The sequence below is a fragment of the Cetorhinus maximus genome, chromosome 1 (assembly GCF_964194155.1).
Source record: "Cetorhinus maximus chromosome 1, sCetMax3.hap1.1, whole genome shotgun sequence".
NCBI classification, from domain to species: domain Eukaryota; kingdom Metazoa; phylum Chordata; class Chondrichthyes; order Lamniformes; family Cetorhinidae; genus Cetorhinus; species Cetorhinus maximus.
Window position 1 is genome coordinate 153,342,123 of NC_135879.1, and position 15,775 is coordinate 153,357,897.

General features: G+C 43.5%; 1 protein-coding gene across 5 annotated transcripts in view; it reads left to right on the forward strand.

Moving 5' to 3' along the window:
• Positions 1 to 15,775, forward strand: part of LOC144684510 (calcium uptake protein 3, mitochondrial-like) — a 175,685-nt gene that overhangs the window by 21,117 nt on the left and 138,793 nt on the right. For all 5 annotated transcript variants that reach the window (XM_078548356.1, XM_078548366.1, XM_078548384.1 and 2 more), the window contains exon 2: positions 3,604 to 3,757. In XM_078548356.1, the coding sequence (XP_078404482.1) occupies positions 3,604 to 3,757 (154 nt within the window). The remainder of the gene's footprint in view (positions 1 to 3,603; positions 3,758 to 15,775) is intronic.

Here is a 15,775-nt window from a genome sequence, read left to right on the forward strand (position 1 = left end):
TGGTTGTTGGAGGTCGGTCATCTCAGCTCCAGGACATCACTGCAGGAGTTCCTCAGGGTAGTGTCCTCAGCCCAACCATCTTCAGAAGCTTCATCAATGACCTTCCTTCCATCATAAGGTCAGAAGTGGGGATGGTCGCTGATGATTGCACTATGTTCAGCACCATTTGTGACGACTCAGAAACTGAAGCAGTCCATGTCTAAATGCAGCAAGACCTGGACTTGGGCTGACAAGTGGCAAGTTACACTCGGGCCACACAAGTTCCAGGCAATGACCATCTCCAACAAAAGAGAATCTAACCATTGCCCCATGACGTTCAATGGCATTGCCATCGCTGAATCCCCCACCATCAACATCCTGGGGGTTACCATTGACCAGAAACTGAAATGGACTAGCCATATAAATACTGTGACTAAAAGAGCAGGTCAGAGGCTAGGAATCCTGCAACAAGTAACTTGCCTCCTGACTCCCCAAAGCCTGTCCACCAGCTACAAGGCACAAGTGAGGAGTGTGAAGGAATACTCCCCCTTGCCTGGATGAGTGCAGCTCCAACAACACTGAAGAAGCTTGACACCATCCAGGACAAAGCAGCCCGCTTGATTGGCAACACATCCACAAACATTCACTCCCTCCATCACCAACACACAATAGCAGCAATGTGTACCATCTACAAGATGTACTGCACAAATTCACCAAGGCTAAGGAGACAGCACCTTCCAAACCTACGACCACTACCCTCTAGAAGGGCAAGAGCAGTAGATAGATGGGAACACCACCACCAGGAAGTTCCCCTCCAAGTCACTCACCATCCTGACTTGGAAATATATCGCTGTTCCTTCACTGTCGCTGGGTCAAAATCCTGGAACTCCCTTCCTAACAGCACTGTGGGTGCACCTACACCACATGGACTTCAGCGATTCAAGAAGGCAGCTCACTACCACCTTCTCCTGGGCAACTTGGGGTGGGCAATAAATGCTGGCCCAGCCAGTGAAGCCTACATCCCATGAATGAATTTTCAAAAAAATTCCAGGAGTTGGACAAATCACTACTGTTTTTATCCTGCGAATCATAATGTTCCATGCCAGTAATAAAAGCTCTGTTGTGACTAATTTTGCTTTTTAAGAGTGTATTTGGACTCACCCAGACACAACCATATGTGCATTACCTGGCTCCTTCCCAGGCAGATGCAAATTATAGTTTTGTACAAGATTAAGCTGTGCACATACCTGGATACCTATTCAGGGAAGAGTTCGCTTTTAACAGTTAAAAATTTTTAGAATGCAGGAAGGAAACATGCCTGTTCCTTAAATACAAATAATATATGAACAAGGAGCAGGAGTAGGCCATTCGGCCCCTCGAGCCTGCTCCGCCATTCAATAAGACCATTGCTGATCTGATAGTAACCTCAAATCTATATTCGCCTACCCCTGATAACCTATCACCCCCTTACTTACCAACAACCTATCCATCTCTGCCTTAAAAATATTCAAAAGCTCTGCTTTCACCGCCTTTTCAGGAAGAGAGTTCCAAAGACTCGTGACCCTCCGTGAGAAAAAAATTTCTCCTCATCTCCGTTTTAAATGGGTGATCCCTTATTTTTAAACAGCGACCCCCTAGTTCTAGATTCTCCCTTAAGAGGAAACATCCTCTCCACATCCACCCTGTTAAGACCCCTCGGGATCTCATATATTTCAATCAAGTCGCCTCTTACTCTTCTAAACTCCAGCGGATACTAGCCTAGCCTGTCCATCCTTTCCAGACAACCCACCAATTCCAGGTATAAGCCTGGTAAACCTTTTCTGAACTGCTCCCAACGCATTTACATTCTTCCCTAAATAAGGTGACCAATACGTACACAGTACTCCAGGTGTGGTCTCATTAGTGCACTGTATAACTGAAGCATAATCTCCCTACTTTTGTATTCAAATCCACCCACAATAAATGATAACATTCTATTAGCTTTCCTAATTACTTGCTGTACCTGCATACTAGCCTTTTGTGATTCATGTGATAAGACATCCAGATCCCTCTGCATTTCAGAGCTTTGCAATCTCTCACCATTTAGATAATATGCTTCTCTCTTATTCGTCCTGCCAAAATGGACAATTTCACATTTTCCCACGTTATACTCCATTTGCCAGATCTTTGCACACTCACTTAACCTATCTATATCTTTTTGTGGCCTCTTTTGTCTTCCTCACAACTTACTTTCCTACCTATCCTTGTGTCATCAGAAAATTTGGCAACCATCCCATCCATCCCTTTATCTGAGTCATTTATATACATTGTTAACAGTTGAGGTCCCAGCACTAACCCCTGTGGCACACCACTCGTTACATCTTGCCAACTTGAAAAAGACCCATTTATGCCTATTCTGCTTCCTGTTAGCCAGCCAATCTTCTATCCATGCCTCTATACCATGAGCTTTTATTTTCCGCAATAACCTTTGATATGGCACTTTATGAAATGCCTTCTGGAAATCTAAGTACAGTACATCCACCAGTCCCCTTTATCTACAGCACGTGTTAACTTCCTCAAATAACTCCAATAAGTTGGTTAAACATGATTTCCCTTGGACAAAACCATGTTGAAACTGCCTGGTTACCTTGAACTTATCCAACTGCCCTGCTATAGCTTCTTTAACAATCGCCTCTAATATTTTCCCTTTGACAGATGTTAAGCTTACTGGCCTGTAGTTTCCTGCTTTCTGTCTCCCTCCCTTTTTGAATAATGGAGTTACATTTGCTATCTTCAAATCTGATGGGACCTTCTCTGAATCTAGGGAATTTATGAAAATTAAAACCAATGCATCAGCTATCTCACTAGCCACTTCTTTTAAGATCCTAGGATGAAGCCCATCAGGATCCAGGCACTTGTCAGCTCGCAACTCCAACAATTTACTCAGTACCACTTCTCTGGTGATTGCAATTTTCCTGAGTTCCTCCCTCCCTTCCATTTCCTGATTTATAGCTGCTTCTGGGATGTTACATGTATCCTCTGTAGTGAAGACTGATGCAAAATACTTGTTCAATACAGGTTAGGTGGGTTTACCATGCAAGTCTAATCATAATGGCTCCTTAGGAGAACCAGCACGGACATGGTGGCCCAAATGCCGGCCTCCTGTGCTGCAACAATTCAATGATTAGCCTTTTGTGAACCAGGTTTGACATTATGCTAAATTTATATTTCAAGTCAAAGGAATTTGAGACTGCCTTCTCCAGGGATTCACAGCATATTTCATTACAGAATCTGGTCTTGGTGAAAGCTGAAATCACTTTATATTGATGCTAAACTTGCAATGTCTTCTATGATTAAAGAGAAGAATTTCATTATTTATCTGAGGAATGGAAAGTCATGTTGATGTGTCTTGATGTGCAAGTTTTGAGGAGGGAGTGTCCTTCTCAATCTTCTGTGCAAAGACCTTTATTTAAAGTTCTGGTATTTAAAGAAAGGTTTTGTTCAAAATGTGAAGTGGATCTTATCAGATAGGTGACCTTTAAAGTAATTTCTGCATGTTTGTGTGCTGCAATAACAGAATAAGGAATGTAAAAATAAATATTCAAAAAACATTGAAGACCAACAACTGAATTTTATGCCTTACAGAGTGCAATGGAAGAATCTGATATTGAAGACGTGGAACTATATGTTTCTTCCCAAGAACAAAGATTTAGGCTGTTTACGTCAATGGAATATGAAGGTCAGCTTTTTATGACTCCACAAGACTTCATTGAATCTGTTACTACAGATGAACCAAGAGGTAAGTACATTTTACTGTCAAAGTGGTTTTAAATATGACCATTTTAAGCAACAGAAGAGAAGTTATTACATTGCTGACCCCCAAATAGTTAGAATGAGATAGAGGAGAAAATCTGGAGGCAAATTTCAGAGAAATTGAAAAATAATAGAACAGTAATAGCAGGGGGCTTCAGTTAGCCTAACATAGACTGGAAGAAAAACAGTGAAGGACAGGAGAGTGAAGAATTCCTAAAATGTTTTGATGAAAACTTAATCAGTGTGTTTCTAACCCAACAAGGATGGAAGCACTGCTTGCTGGATCTAGTTCTGGTTAATGGAGTAGGGCAAGTGGAGTATGTTTCAGTGGGAAAACATCTTGGTAATAATGATCATAATATAAATAATTTTAAAATTTTTATGAAAGAACATGAAGAAAAATCAAAGGTGACAATATCTAACTGGAAGAGAGCCAATTTTAGTGATTTGAGAAGAACATAAGAACTAGGAGCAGGAGTAGGCAATTCAGCCCCTCGGACCTGCAGTATACAAATAAAGAAGGGATATGCAGTACAGGTAGATTGGAAACATATAGGACAGGAAAATGGTGCATGAGCAATGACAGGTCTTCAAGGAGGAGATTATTTGGATACAAACTAAGCATAGTCCCATAAGGAGGAAAGGTGGGGAATCCAAAGCTAGAGCTCCCGAGATGACAAAGGAAATGGATGTCAAAAAAAAATTTAAAAGGTAGTTTATGACATGTCAGGTAGGGATTACAATCGAAAATGAAGCAGAACACAGAGTACTCTGGAAAATTGTAAAAGGATGCAAGAAGAGCAGAAAGAGTATGAGAAAATATTAGTGGTAACATAAAAGGAATGCAAAATTATTTTATGAACATATCATAAGTAAAAGAATAGTTAAAGGAATGGTGGGATTGATTAGGGCCCAAAGGGAAATCTTCTATAAGAGGCAGTGGGCAGGATTGAGGTACTGAATAAGTATTTTTCATCTGTCTTCACAAAAGAGAATGAAGTTAATGTTGCAGTAGAGGAGGGAGAGTAGAGATATTGGCTAGAATCTTGTGCTGCTACCAGCAGTGGGAATCAAGGCAGATGGGCACATTAATTGTGTGGGAGATGAAATGCCAGGTTCCTGATGGTGGGATGAAAGTTAGGGATGAAGGTTGCAGTGGATTGAAGACAGATCAAGCTTTCCAACGACAGGTGGTGGAAACCTATTTTTAATGTATTGGCATGTCGATGCATACTTATTAAAGCACCATTTCGGCAAGATTAAATGGCACCTTTGCAATTAACTCTGCAGCAAACGAGGAACACATGCCTTCAAATTCACGACTGTCTAAAGTTGGCGTGCAGCAGGCGAGATAGTTTTCCTGGTGGATTTGGACTGAGTAGAGCTGCTCTTCTTTCATGAGGAACTTTGTTGGACCCTGGGAGCGGAGGCATGGATGCACTGAGATCGGTGGTTGCAGTGCAAGCGGATCGGGACCTAGCTGATCGGAGGGAGGCAGGATGCTGGCTGTTCAAGGGGGACTTGGGAGAGTGTGTTGTGGCGGACTTATAAGATCTTGTTGGGGACCGAGGAAGGAAGCTGGACTACACAAGGGAGGTCAGTATTTACCAATGGGAAGTCGAGTATGTTTGTCGGGAGATCCAGGGTTGTAGAGAAAAGGTCAATGGTGTGGGCCTGAGAGTCAAGGCAAATAGAGGGAAATTAAGGGGATAGAGGGAAGTTTGATGATAACAGATGGCAGGTCAAGAGTACTGGAGAGACCCAGGGTGCCAAGGGGCAGATCGATGGTGAGGGTAGTGGTTGGTTGGGGTGGGGGAGGAGGGGGGTGGGTGGGTGTGGGCAGACCTGGGGTGAATGAACACAAGATATAGGAGCAGGAGTAGTCCACATGGCCGGTCGAGCCTGCTCCGCCCTTCAGTATGATCATGGCTGATCTTGGGCTTCAACTCCACTTTCCTGTCCGCTCCCCATGTCCCTTGAGTCCCAGGGAGACCAAAAGTCTGTCTACTTCAGCCTTAAATGTATTCAGCGATGGAGCATATACAACCCTCTAGGGCAGAGATTTCCAGAGATTCACAACCCTTTGAGCGAAGTCATTTCTCCTCATCTCATTACTAAATAATCGGCCCCTTATCCTGAGACTGTGCCTCCATATTTTAGATTCCCCGACCAGCAGAAACAATCTGCCAGGGTCCACCCTATCACGCACCTTCAGAGTCTTATATGTTTCAATGAGATTGCCTCTCATCCTTCTAACCTCTAGTGAATATAGTCACAATTCACTCAGCCTTTCATCAAAAGACAACCCCCTCGTCCCAGGGACCAATTTAGTGAAGTTTCGCTGTACCACCTCCAATGCAAGTATATCCTTTCTTATTGTGGGGACCAAAACTGCGCACATTACTCGAGATATGGTCTCACCAAAGCCCTGTACAATTGTAGCAAGACTTCTTTATTCCTGCACTCCAATCCCCTCTGCAATAAAGGGACTAACATACCACTTGCCTTCCTGATTGCTTGCTGTACATGCATGCTAACATTCTGCATTCCTTATACGAGCACACCCAAGTCTCTTTTAACATCAAAACTTGCAACTTTCTCATCTTTTAAAAGGTATGCTGCTTTTCATTTCTTACGACCTAAGTGAATGAATTCACACTTCCCTACATTATTCTCCATCTTCCATCTTGTTGCCCACTCACTTATCCTGTCCATTTCTCTTTGCAATCTTTCTGGATCCTCCCCACAGCTTACCTTTCCACCTAGCTTTGTATCATCAGGGAACTTAGACACATTACTCTCTGTCTCTTCATCTAAGTCATTAATATAGATTTTAAAAGCTGAGGCCCCAGCACTGATCCATGCGATGTTCCACTAATCTCAGACTGCCAACTTGAAAATGCTCAGTTTATGCCCGCTCTATGCTTCCTGTCCATTAACCAGTCCTGTTTTACCCCCCGCTCCATGAGTGCTTAGCTTGCCTATTCACCTTTTGTGTGGCACCTTATGGAATGAAAATTGAGCAAGGGCGATGGCAGGTAGCTTGAGGTTAATAAAGGCAGGGAAAGAGTGATGAAGTGAGGATTGAGGCTGATGGAGAGAAGGTCAAATGTACAGGATGATGGCTTTCAGCTCCAGGGTCAATGTGGGAGTGTCCAAGGACATAGCTGCGACAGCATGAAGAAGCCTCCAGTGTACAGGTTGAGGATGAAGATGTCTAAGGTTGTGTGAGTGAAGACCAGGGAAGTATAGGGCTCCCTAGTGGTCCAAGGTTCTCAGGACAGGAGGGTGGGCCATAAAGATTGTGCTGACTGGATCTTTGCCTGCCTTTATCCACAGTTCACCTCAGGCAGGCAAGATGGGTCAAGTGCATCCAGTGCTTCTGCCAGCTTTAGAGCAGAGGGGTCACAGGCAGAGGGGAGGAGGAGCGGCAGCATACCTGAAATGATGCCCAGAGAATAGAATGCTGATACTCCTCTGTCTGCCATTATGTGATGGCACCCCCTGACTCCAGGAAGAGAAGGGGCACCTGGAGGCATTTCGCCTCCTCTCACCTAACCACTGCTGTATAAAGCCCATTGCCAGAGTGATGGAATGCAGGTCTGAACACATATCTGGCAGCCACTGAGTGTTCTGCTGGACTTGGGTCTCCATGGAGGTTGCCAGCCCTTCCGTGGAGGAAACTGTACGCTCACATACTGGAGCCATGGCAGAATTCAGGACTTGGATGGACTCCTCCACCTTTCGCTCAAGGCTGCACATGGCCTCCAGCATCTCTGCCAGATGTTCCCCTGGCCGTCTCTGCATCCGCATCAGGTTTCTTACAGCTGTATTCAGAGGCACACGTTCTGCATGGATCTCAGCATGGGCCTGGTCTGCAACAGTCCTCCAACTCTGAGGGGCCATGACTATCACATCTTCCATCAGCTACAGGGATGTGTCCTTGATGTGTTTACCAGATTGTGACACCGAGTCTCATCGTGAAAGCGTAACCACCGAGGTGGATTTCTCTGCGCTGGTGGATGGTGCAGGGGAATGATGTAACGGTGCATCCTCTGGTCTGTTTCATCATCCTCAGAGGTGGATGTTGGGCTTGCTACAGGCCCCTTTCGTTGACTGTTGCGATTGTGATTACCTGAACGCATAGAATTAGCTGACTGTTATGCACATTCCCCTTCCCCATCAATGCATCACATCTGTACCCTGTATGCCCACTTCTGAACACCAAGCTGGAGACATTTTACTCTGCTGCCCTGAAACTCAAGTCTCTCTGTTGGCACAGGAACGACCTCTGTCTTCCCCTGCCAGATCCGCTGCCTCCTCTTCTGTAGGGGTCAGGATTCTGATTTCAGGGACACCTCTCCACTTCTTTGCCTGCTCCCTGGTATTAGGCACACTTTTGTCCTGCAGGTGGAAAGAAGGATTGAGCATCATTTCAGTGGGCTCCTAACTCCTTAGTGAGCATGCAGACCCATGGCAGCTACTGTCACCTCCCTAGTAAATGTTCCACATAAGCACTCTCCTGAAACTGGTGCAACTCACACAATATAAACTGGCTCCCACAGATTAGCCCATATGTTCCATCTGGTACTGAGGTCCAGAACCTAATCTCCTGCCTGGCATCCCTCTCTACTCTTACATTTATATTGCTTGATGCCCTTATGAGTGCCACTTTGTAGTGACTACGCCATGCCACTTATTCTTGCAGAAGGTCATTGACCCTTCTTCTGCACTGAACACAGTTTTGCTTGTAAACCCCACAGCTGCTAATCTCTGTCCAAGCCATCTTTGACAAGCAGGAAAGCATCCTGCTGCTAGGGATGAAAGATTTCTACCATTTGGTAGAATTCTGTCTTTGGAAACATGGATTTAATTTTAATTTTTATTTTTATTCTGACTTCTGAAACATATTGCACTTTAAACATTTTAAAAAGCTACACTGAGCTTCCAAATGCAGCGACAGAAAGGAAACTGACTTGCTGTTGATTTTGACAGAGGGGACGTGCGTGCGCTTTGTGCATGTCCTTGCCTGTCTGTGCAATGTGTTGATGTGTGGCATTGTTGGCCATGGTGCCACAGTACAAGCTGCTAGGCGAGGAGGGAGGGATTGTACAGAGCGTGTGTACGTCATAAAGCATGAAGACAGTTGCAAGATCGCATGTAGCCCAGGACATGAGACAGCTCGAACATGGAAGAAGAGACTGCGAAGGCTTTGTCAGTGAAAAACGGACTTTGGGAGTTCAAACAGTGAGGGAGAGTCTGGAGGATCTGGCCAGTGATGGAGGAACTTCAGGAGTTTGGTCAGTGAGGGAGAGACTGTCAGTGTCCGGTCAACCCTGAGCATGGCTTTCAACTGGGAGGAAATGGGGCTGCTGGCAGCCAACGTCCAGACAGGGCAGTTTGCAAGCACCATGCAGAGGTGCAACAATGCAGCTTTTATTTCCCCTTTTCCTCCTGCCAATGGCACCTGCTTTAAGACCACCAATGCACTAAAATATTTTTAAGTTATATAGTTAACAATAACATACCATAACTTATTGATAAAATTGTTTTCTCTGCTTCTTTTGAGCGCCTTCAATAACATTTTATTTGGAAGATTCATCCTCTTCCAAGGCCTGCGCTTTCAAAAATCTTAAAGCAGTGCTCAAATAAAAACCTCAATGGCCCAGCATTTCTCTGAGCAAATTCTGCAGATCAAGAGATTTCCAAGTTCATCCTGTGGACTCTACTCAACCCCAAGATGTTAGCTGGGATTCAGTATCCCCAAGCTTGATTGAGCAGCGTTCCCAGTCTTGATCATCATCCATTGTCAACATACAGGTCAAGCCTGCTCTGGGCAAACTTTTTTTTTCCTCCCCTAGTAATCCCAGACTCCATGTGGGCAGCAACTGGTGAGAACTCGCTTTCAGAATTTTGGGCACCCTTGGTCTTTCTCTTGGACCAGTATGTGAGAATTTAGGGTGGGGTCAGTTGTGCTGAACTTTTGTGTGCCAAACTCGTTTTCTTGATAATAAAGCACTGGGTAGTTGCCTTTCTTTTACTTGTGCCCTAATCTCTTTATTGACCGGCATAAACGTTTCTGTTGACAGACATAGGGCGTTCAATTTGTAACTTTGTTTCAGCAAACCTTGTAAAATGAGACAAAAGTATTAATTTTAGAAATCTAGCTTAAATTAGTTTGGAGATTGTGGCGGCCACCATATGTTTGGAGAAATTAGTTACAGTGCTTTAAAGTTTTTATGTACATAACACAATTTGTATTTATAAAGGGGCATTAATGTAATAGAATGTCCTGAGGTGCTTCCTGTCTCGTCCCACTCGTAGTTGCTGCTACCAGGAGATCTGCTGTCATGTGGAGGAGTTGCTTAACCAGGAGCCAATGTAATTCAGTGAGCACAAGGATGATAGGTGATCAGGACTTGGTGTGATTAAGGATGTGGGCAGCACAGCTTTGGATAGAGTGTGGGAGGCCAACCATGATTGAGTTAAAATAGTCAAATCTAGAGGTAACAAAGACACAGACGTGGGTCACAGCAGCAGATGAGCTGAGGCAGGGGTGGAAACGGGCAATTTTACAGAGGCGGAAATGGACGATCTTAGTGATGCTGCACATATGTGATCGGAAGCTCATCTTGGGGTCAGAACAGTCCGGTTCAGCCTCAGGGATGAAATTGGTGGCTAGGGAATGGAGTTTGTCATGGGGACCGAAGACAATGGCTTCAGTCTTCAAAGTATATAATGGGAGGAAATTTCTGCTCATCCAGTACTGGATGTCGAACAAGTGGAGACAGCGGAGGGGTTGAGAGAGGTGTTGGTGAAATAGAACTGGGTGCTATCTGTGTACATGTGGAAACTGACCAATACATGACAATTGATGTAAAACCTCATTTTAAGCTTGTGACTTACGACATCTGCTTTTGGAATTGCAGTTTGTTCAATTGTCTAAGCTGCATTACAAAGTAAATCAAATTCAGCATGGTAGATAACAAAAACAAAAATACCTGGAAAAACTCAGCAGGTCCGGCAGCATCCGCGGAGAGGAGCACAGTTAACGTTTCGAGTCCGCATGACTCTTCAACAGAACTAAGAAAAAATAGAAAAGGGATGAAATATAAGCTGGTTTAAGGGGGGATTGGGACAAGAAGAGCTGGATAGAGGGCCAGTGATAGGTGGAGATAACCAAAAGATGTCACAGACAAAAGGACAAAGAGGTGTTGAAGGTGGTGATATTATCTAAAGGAATGTGCTAATTAATGGTAGAAAGCAGGACGAGCAAGGTACAGATAGCCCTAGTGGGGGTGGGGTGGGATGAAGGAATCGAAAAAGGTTAAAAGATAGAGATAAAACAATGGATGGAAATACATTTAAAAATAATGGAAAAAGGTGGGAAAAGAAAAATCTATATAAATTATTGGAAAAAACAAAAAGGAGGGGGAAAATCGGAAAGGGGGTGGGGATGGAGGAGAGAGTTCATGATCTAAAATTGTTGAACTCAATATTCAGTCCTGAAGGCTGTAAAGTGCCAAGTCGGAAGATGAGGTGTTGTTCCTCCAGTTTGCGTTGAGCTTCATTGGAACAATGCAGCAAGCCAAGGACAGACATGTGGACATGAGAGCAGGGTGGAGTGTTGAAATGGCAAGCGACAGGGAGGTCTGGGTAATGCTTGCAGACAGACCGAAGGTGTTCTGCAAAGCAGTCACCCAGTCTGCGTTTGGTCTCTCCAAGAGGTGTCGCTTGCCATTTCAACACTGCACCCTGCTCTCATGCCCACATGTCCGTCCTTGGCTTGCTGCATTGTTCCAGCGAAGCTCAACGCAAACTGGAGGAACAGTACCTCATCTTCCGACTTGGCACTTTACAGCCTTCCGGACTGAATATTGAGTTCAACAATTTTAGATTATGAACTCTCTCCTCCACCCCCACCCCCTTTCCGATATTCCCCCTCCTATTTGTTTTTTCCAATAATTTATATAGGTTTTTCTTTTCCCACCTTTTTCCATTATTTTTAAATGTATTTCCATCCATTGTTTTATCTCCACCTTTTAGCCTTTTTCGATTCCTTCACCCCACCCCACCCCCACTAGGGCTATCTGTACCTTGCTCGTCCTGCTTTCTACCATTAATTAGCACATTCCTTTAGATAATATCACCACCTTCAACACCTCTTTGTCCTTTTGTCTGTGACATCTTTTGGTTATCTTCACCTATCACTGGCCCTCTATCCAGCTTTTCTTGTCCCAACCCCCGCCCCCCGCCTTAAACCAGCTTATATTTCACCCCTTTTCTATTTTTCCTTAATTCTGTTGAAGAGTCATGCGGACTCGAAACGTTAACTGTGCTCCTCTCCGCGGATGCTGCCAGACCTGAGTTTTTCCAGGTATTTTTGTTTTTGTTTTCGATTTCCAGCATCCGCAGTTTTTTGCTTTTATATCAGCATGGTAGATCATGGCCTGGTGTTTCCTCCATGAACACGATTGGGAAGTTAGATCCAAAAATGCCCCCATTATTAGTGTCCATTTTGCTGATGTCAAGTTACTCATAAGTATCTTACCAATCTGATTAGACTACACTGAAATTTAAAATAAACATAAATCAGGCTAAACAATGAGGTCCCAAGGAAAGCACCAAGTCTATACTCTATATTTTTTCTTTAACTGTGAAAATTTAAGTTTCAACTCCATCATTCATGTACAAGATAGAAATAGGTCATGTTCTGGTATTCGTATTTACTTCATCCAGAGTGCTAACTGCATTAAACACTGAAATGTTGAAATTCTGAGGTAACTTTGGTGATTTGATACAAATGCATTGGTCTGCAATCTTGACAATAAAAGAAAGTAAACAAAGGAAAAAACAAATGTTTCTATCCACTTGAAGTCTAATAATTCCACCCATTTGAAGTGGCCTAGAAACATTTGCATTCACTACAGATCATAAAAAGTGCTATAATTACATGATTCCTTGTCACAACAATTTTTCAGACTTTTTTGTCTTTTGCCACTTTTATCCCTGTGTTGCAATCACTGAGAATCAGGATTTCCTGCCATTACTGGAGGAGAACCTGTAGGGTGGTGTTGCTAAACCACGGAGCCATCGCTCCAGAATAGCAGGTGGTAGCAGCAGTTGTCGTTATCCGAGGAGGAAAGACTAAAAGGTCCTAGCAACAGCTGTAGTCTCAAGGTGTCCACTCACAACTAGATAGATCCTGCTAGATTGCATGGAATGGTTACTTGTCCGGCTGCCCTTTAAATATGGCACCTGCATCTTTGACCTCTATAAGGTAACAGTGGGGTCATTGACTCTCTGTCTGCCCCCACTTCACGATTGGCTGGGCACCTCCTCCAACAATACCTAATTAGCTGCCCAACTGTCTCGACTACAAGTGGAAGTCCCATGCACTTCGAGGACATCAGGACACTCGACGCTACAATAAGATTCCGGCCATTGGATAGGATAAATATAGATAGAAAAGAGTTGCTAAATAGTTTGGCAACATTCAAAGGTAACAAGTCCCCGCAACATTCAAAGATAACAACTCCCCTGGCCCAGATGAGATGCATCCTAGGTTGTTGAGGGAAACTAGGGTGGAGCTAGCAGAAGTTTTGACCACTATCTTACAAGCATTCTTGGTGTGGGAGTGATAGAGAACTAAAGAATTGCAACTGTTACACTACTGTTCAAAAAATGAGAGGGAGAAATGTGGTAACTACAAGCCGACCAGTCTAACTTCAGTGGTGGGGAAACTATGAGAGATCATTGTCAGGAATAAAATTAATTTTCACTAAGAATATCATGTGTTAATAAGGAACAGCCAGCAAACATTTGTTAAAAGCAAATCATTTTGGACCAACCTGAGTTCTTTGAAGTAACTGAGGGTAGATGAAAGTAGTGTATATTGGTATGTATATATGTGTAAAGAGCCATGTTCACAGTCTGTGGCACATTATTGGTATATCCTGGAAGAACAAAATCATGAACGTGGAAATACTGTCAAAGACAGAGTTTTCAAGTTTGTTAGCACTCATCAAACAGAGGCAGCTTTGTTGGCTTGGGCACATCCTCAGGATAGAAAACGGTTACATACCCAAAGACTTTGTGTGGTGAGGTAGCCAGAGCCTGGCAACCAGTAGGATGCCCAAAGCTCCGCTTCAAGGATGCTTGCAAGCGAGACATGAAGGCCCTAGACATCGATTATCACACCTTGCAGTCATTAGCTGAGGATAGAGGAAAATGGCGACACCCCCTGTGGACTGGTGTGCAGTACCACAACGATTAATGGCTACAGCAGCTTGACAACGCTGGAAACAACAACCCACAATGACACCTGGTAACTTCACATATGGCACTTGTGGCAGACCTGTCTCTCAAGGATCTTCAGCCATCAACAAAGGTGCGTCATATGGAGACACCCCATCTGAAATGGATTGTTCTCTGCATGTCCATCATCTTTCGTTGATGGATGGATGTCGATGAATGATGAAGTACCATATAACAGACATATTCAAAAAATAGTAGCATCTTGTATTAAAGGAACAGTGGTAACTCGGGGAGATGGTGGCAAAGTGGTAATGTCACTGGACTAATAATCCAGAAGTCTAGGCTAATGCTCTGGCGACAAGGGTTCAAATCCCACCTTAGCAGCTGGCGGAATTTAAATTCAATTAGTAAATCTTGAATATAAAGCTAGTTTCAGTAATGCTAATCATGAAACTATCATCAGTTGTCATGAACCCATCTGGCTCACTAATGTCCTTTAGGGAAGGAAATCTACCACCCGCATGTGACTCCAGATGCACAGCAATGTGGTTGACTCTTAACTGCTTTCTGCAATGGCCTAGCAAGTTACTTGATTCAAGGGCAATTAAGGATGGGCAATATACTGGCCTTGCCAACGATTTCCACATCCCACGAAAGAATAAATTAATAAAAAAAACTTGGTTAGGTAATTGGCTGAGGGATAGGAGGCAGAGAGAAATTACGAATAGATTTTTCTGAGTGGGAAGAAGTATGCAGTTGTGTCCCCTAGGGCTGGTATTGGAATCATTGCTTTGTTGTATATAACCTGTAATAATCTAAATGATACTATTCTGAAGTGGGTGCAAGAGCAGAGGGACCTTCATATTCATAAATCTTTTAAGGTTGCAGGACAAGTTGATAAAGCAGGTTAAGTGTTTGGAATATTTGACTTGTTAAGTAGGGCATTGAATACAAAAATAATAAAGCTTTGCTAATCCTTTACAAATCCCTGGTGAGGCCTCAGCTGGAATATTGTGTGCAATTTTGGGCATCACGCTTCAGCAAGGATGTCAAGTCCTTGGAGGTAGTAAAGAGAAGATTACGTTGAATTACATAGGACATACGGCACAGAGACAGCCCATTTGGCACAACCTGTCCATGTCAATGTTTCTGCTGCACTAAAGCCTCCTTCCATCTTTGCTCATCTAAATATATCATTATAACTGTCTATTCCCTCCTTCTCTCAAATGGAAGGATAGGGAGCAGTTTGAAGGGTTGTCTGGTTTGAAAGTGGGAAAGAAGGAGGTAACACCATAGTGTCAAAGGAGGCATTTGGTCCACAAAAGGAAAGTAATGACGTGCTGTGGTGTTTCTTGCAGTAAAGTGGTACATAAGCTTCCTTTGTTTCATCCTGTAGTGCTGCAAACACTCCATAAATAATGACATACAAAATGACATATATTCATAGGGAATGTTACACCTGCTCCACAGAAGATCTGACTGTGGGAAGGGGATGGCAGAGAAATGTGGTCTGTGGTTTGAAGGTCTGCTGATGGCCTAACCCTGTGAAAAGCAGCCATAAGTAAGTTTGGGTGTCTTGTTAACAGAATGACAGAAAATACCACTTTTAAAATAGTTTCCCTCTGCAGAAATCTGTAATCAATGATCTCCAGACTATTCTGTATTAGGGACACCTCACTTACACCTTAATCAGCTGATACACTTCATAGAACTCCATATAACTCACTGGGAACATCTTGACTTTGTG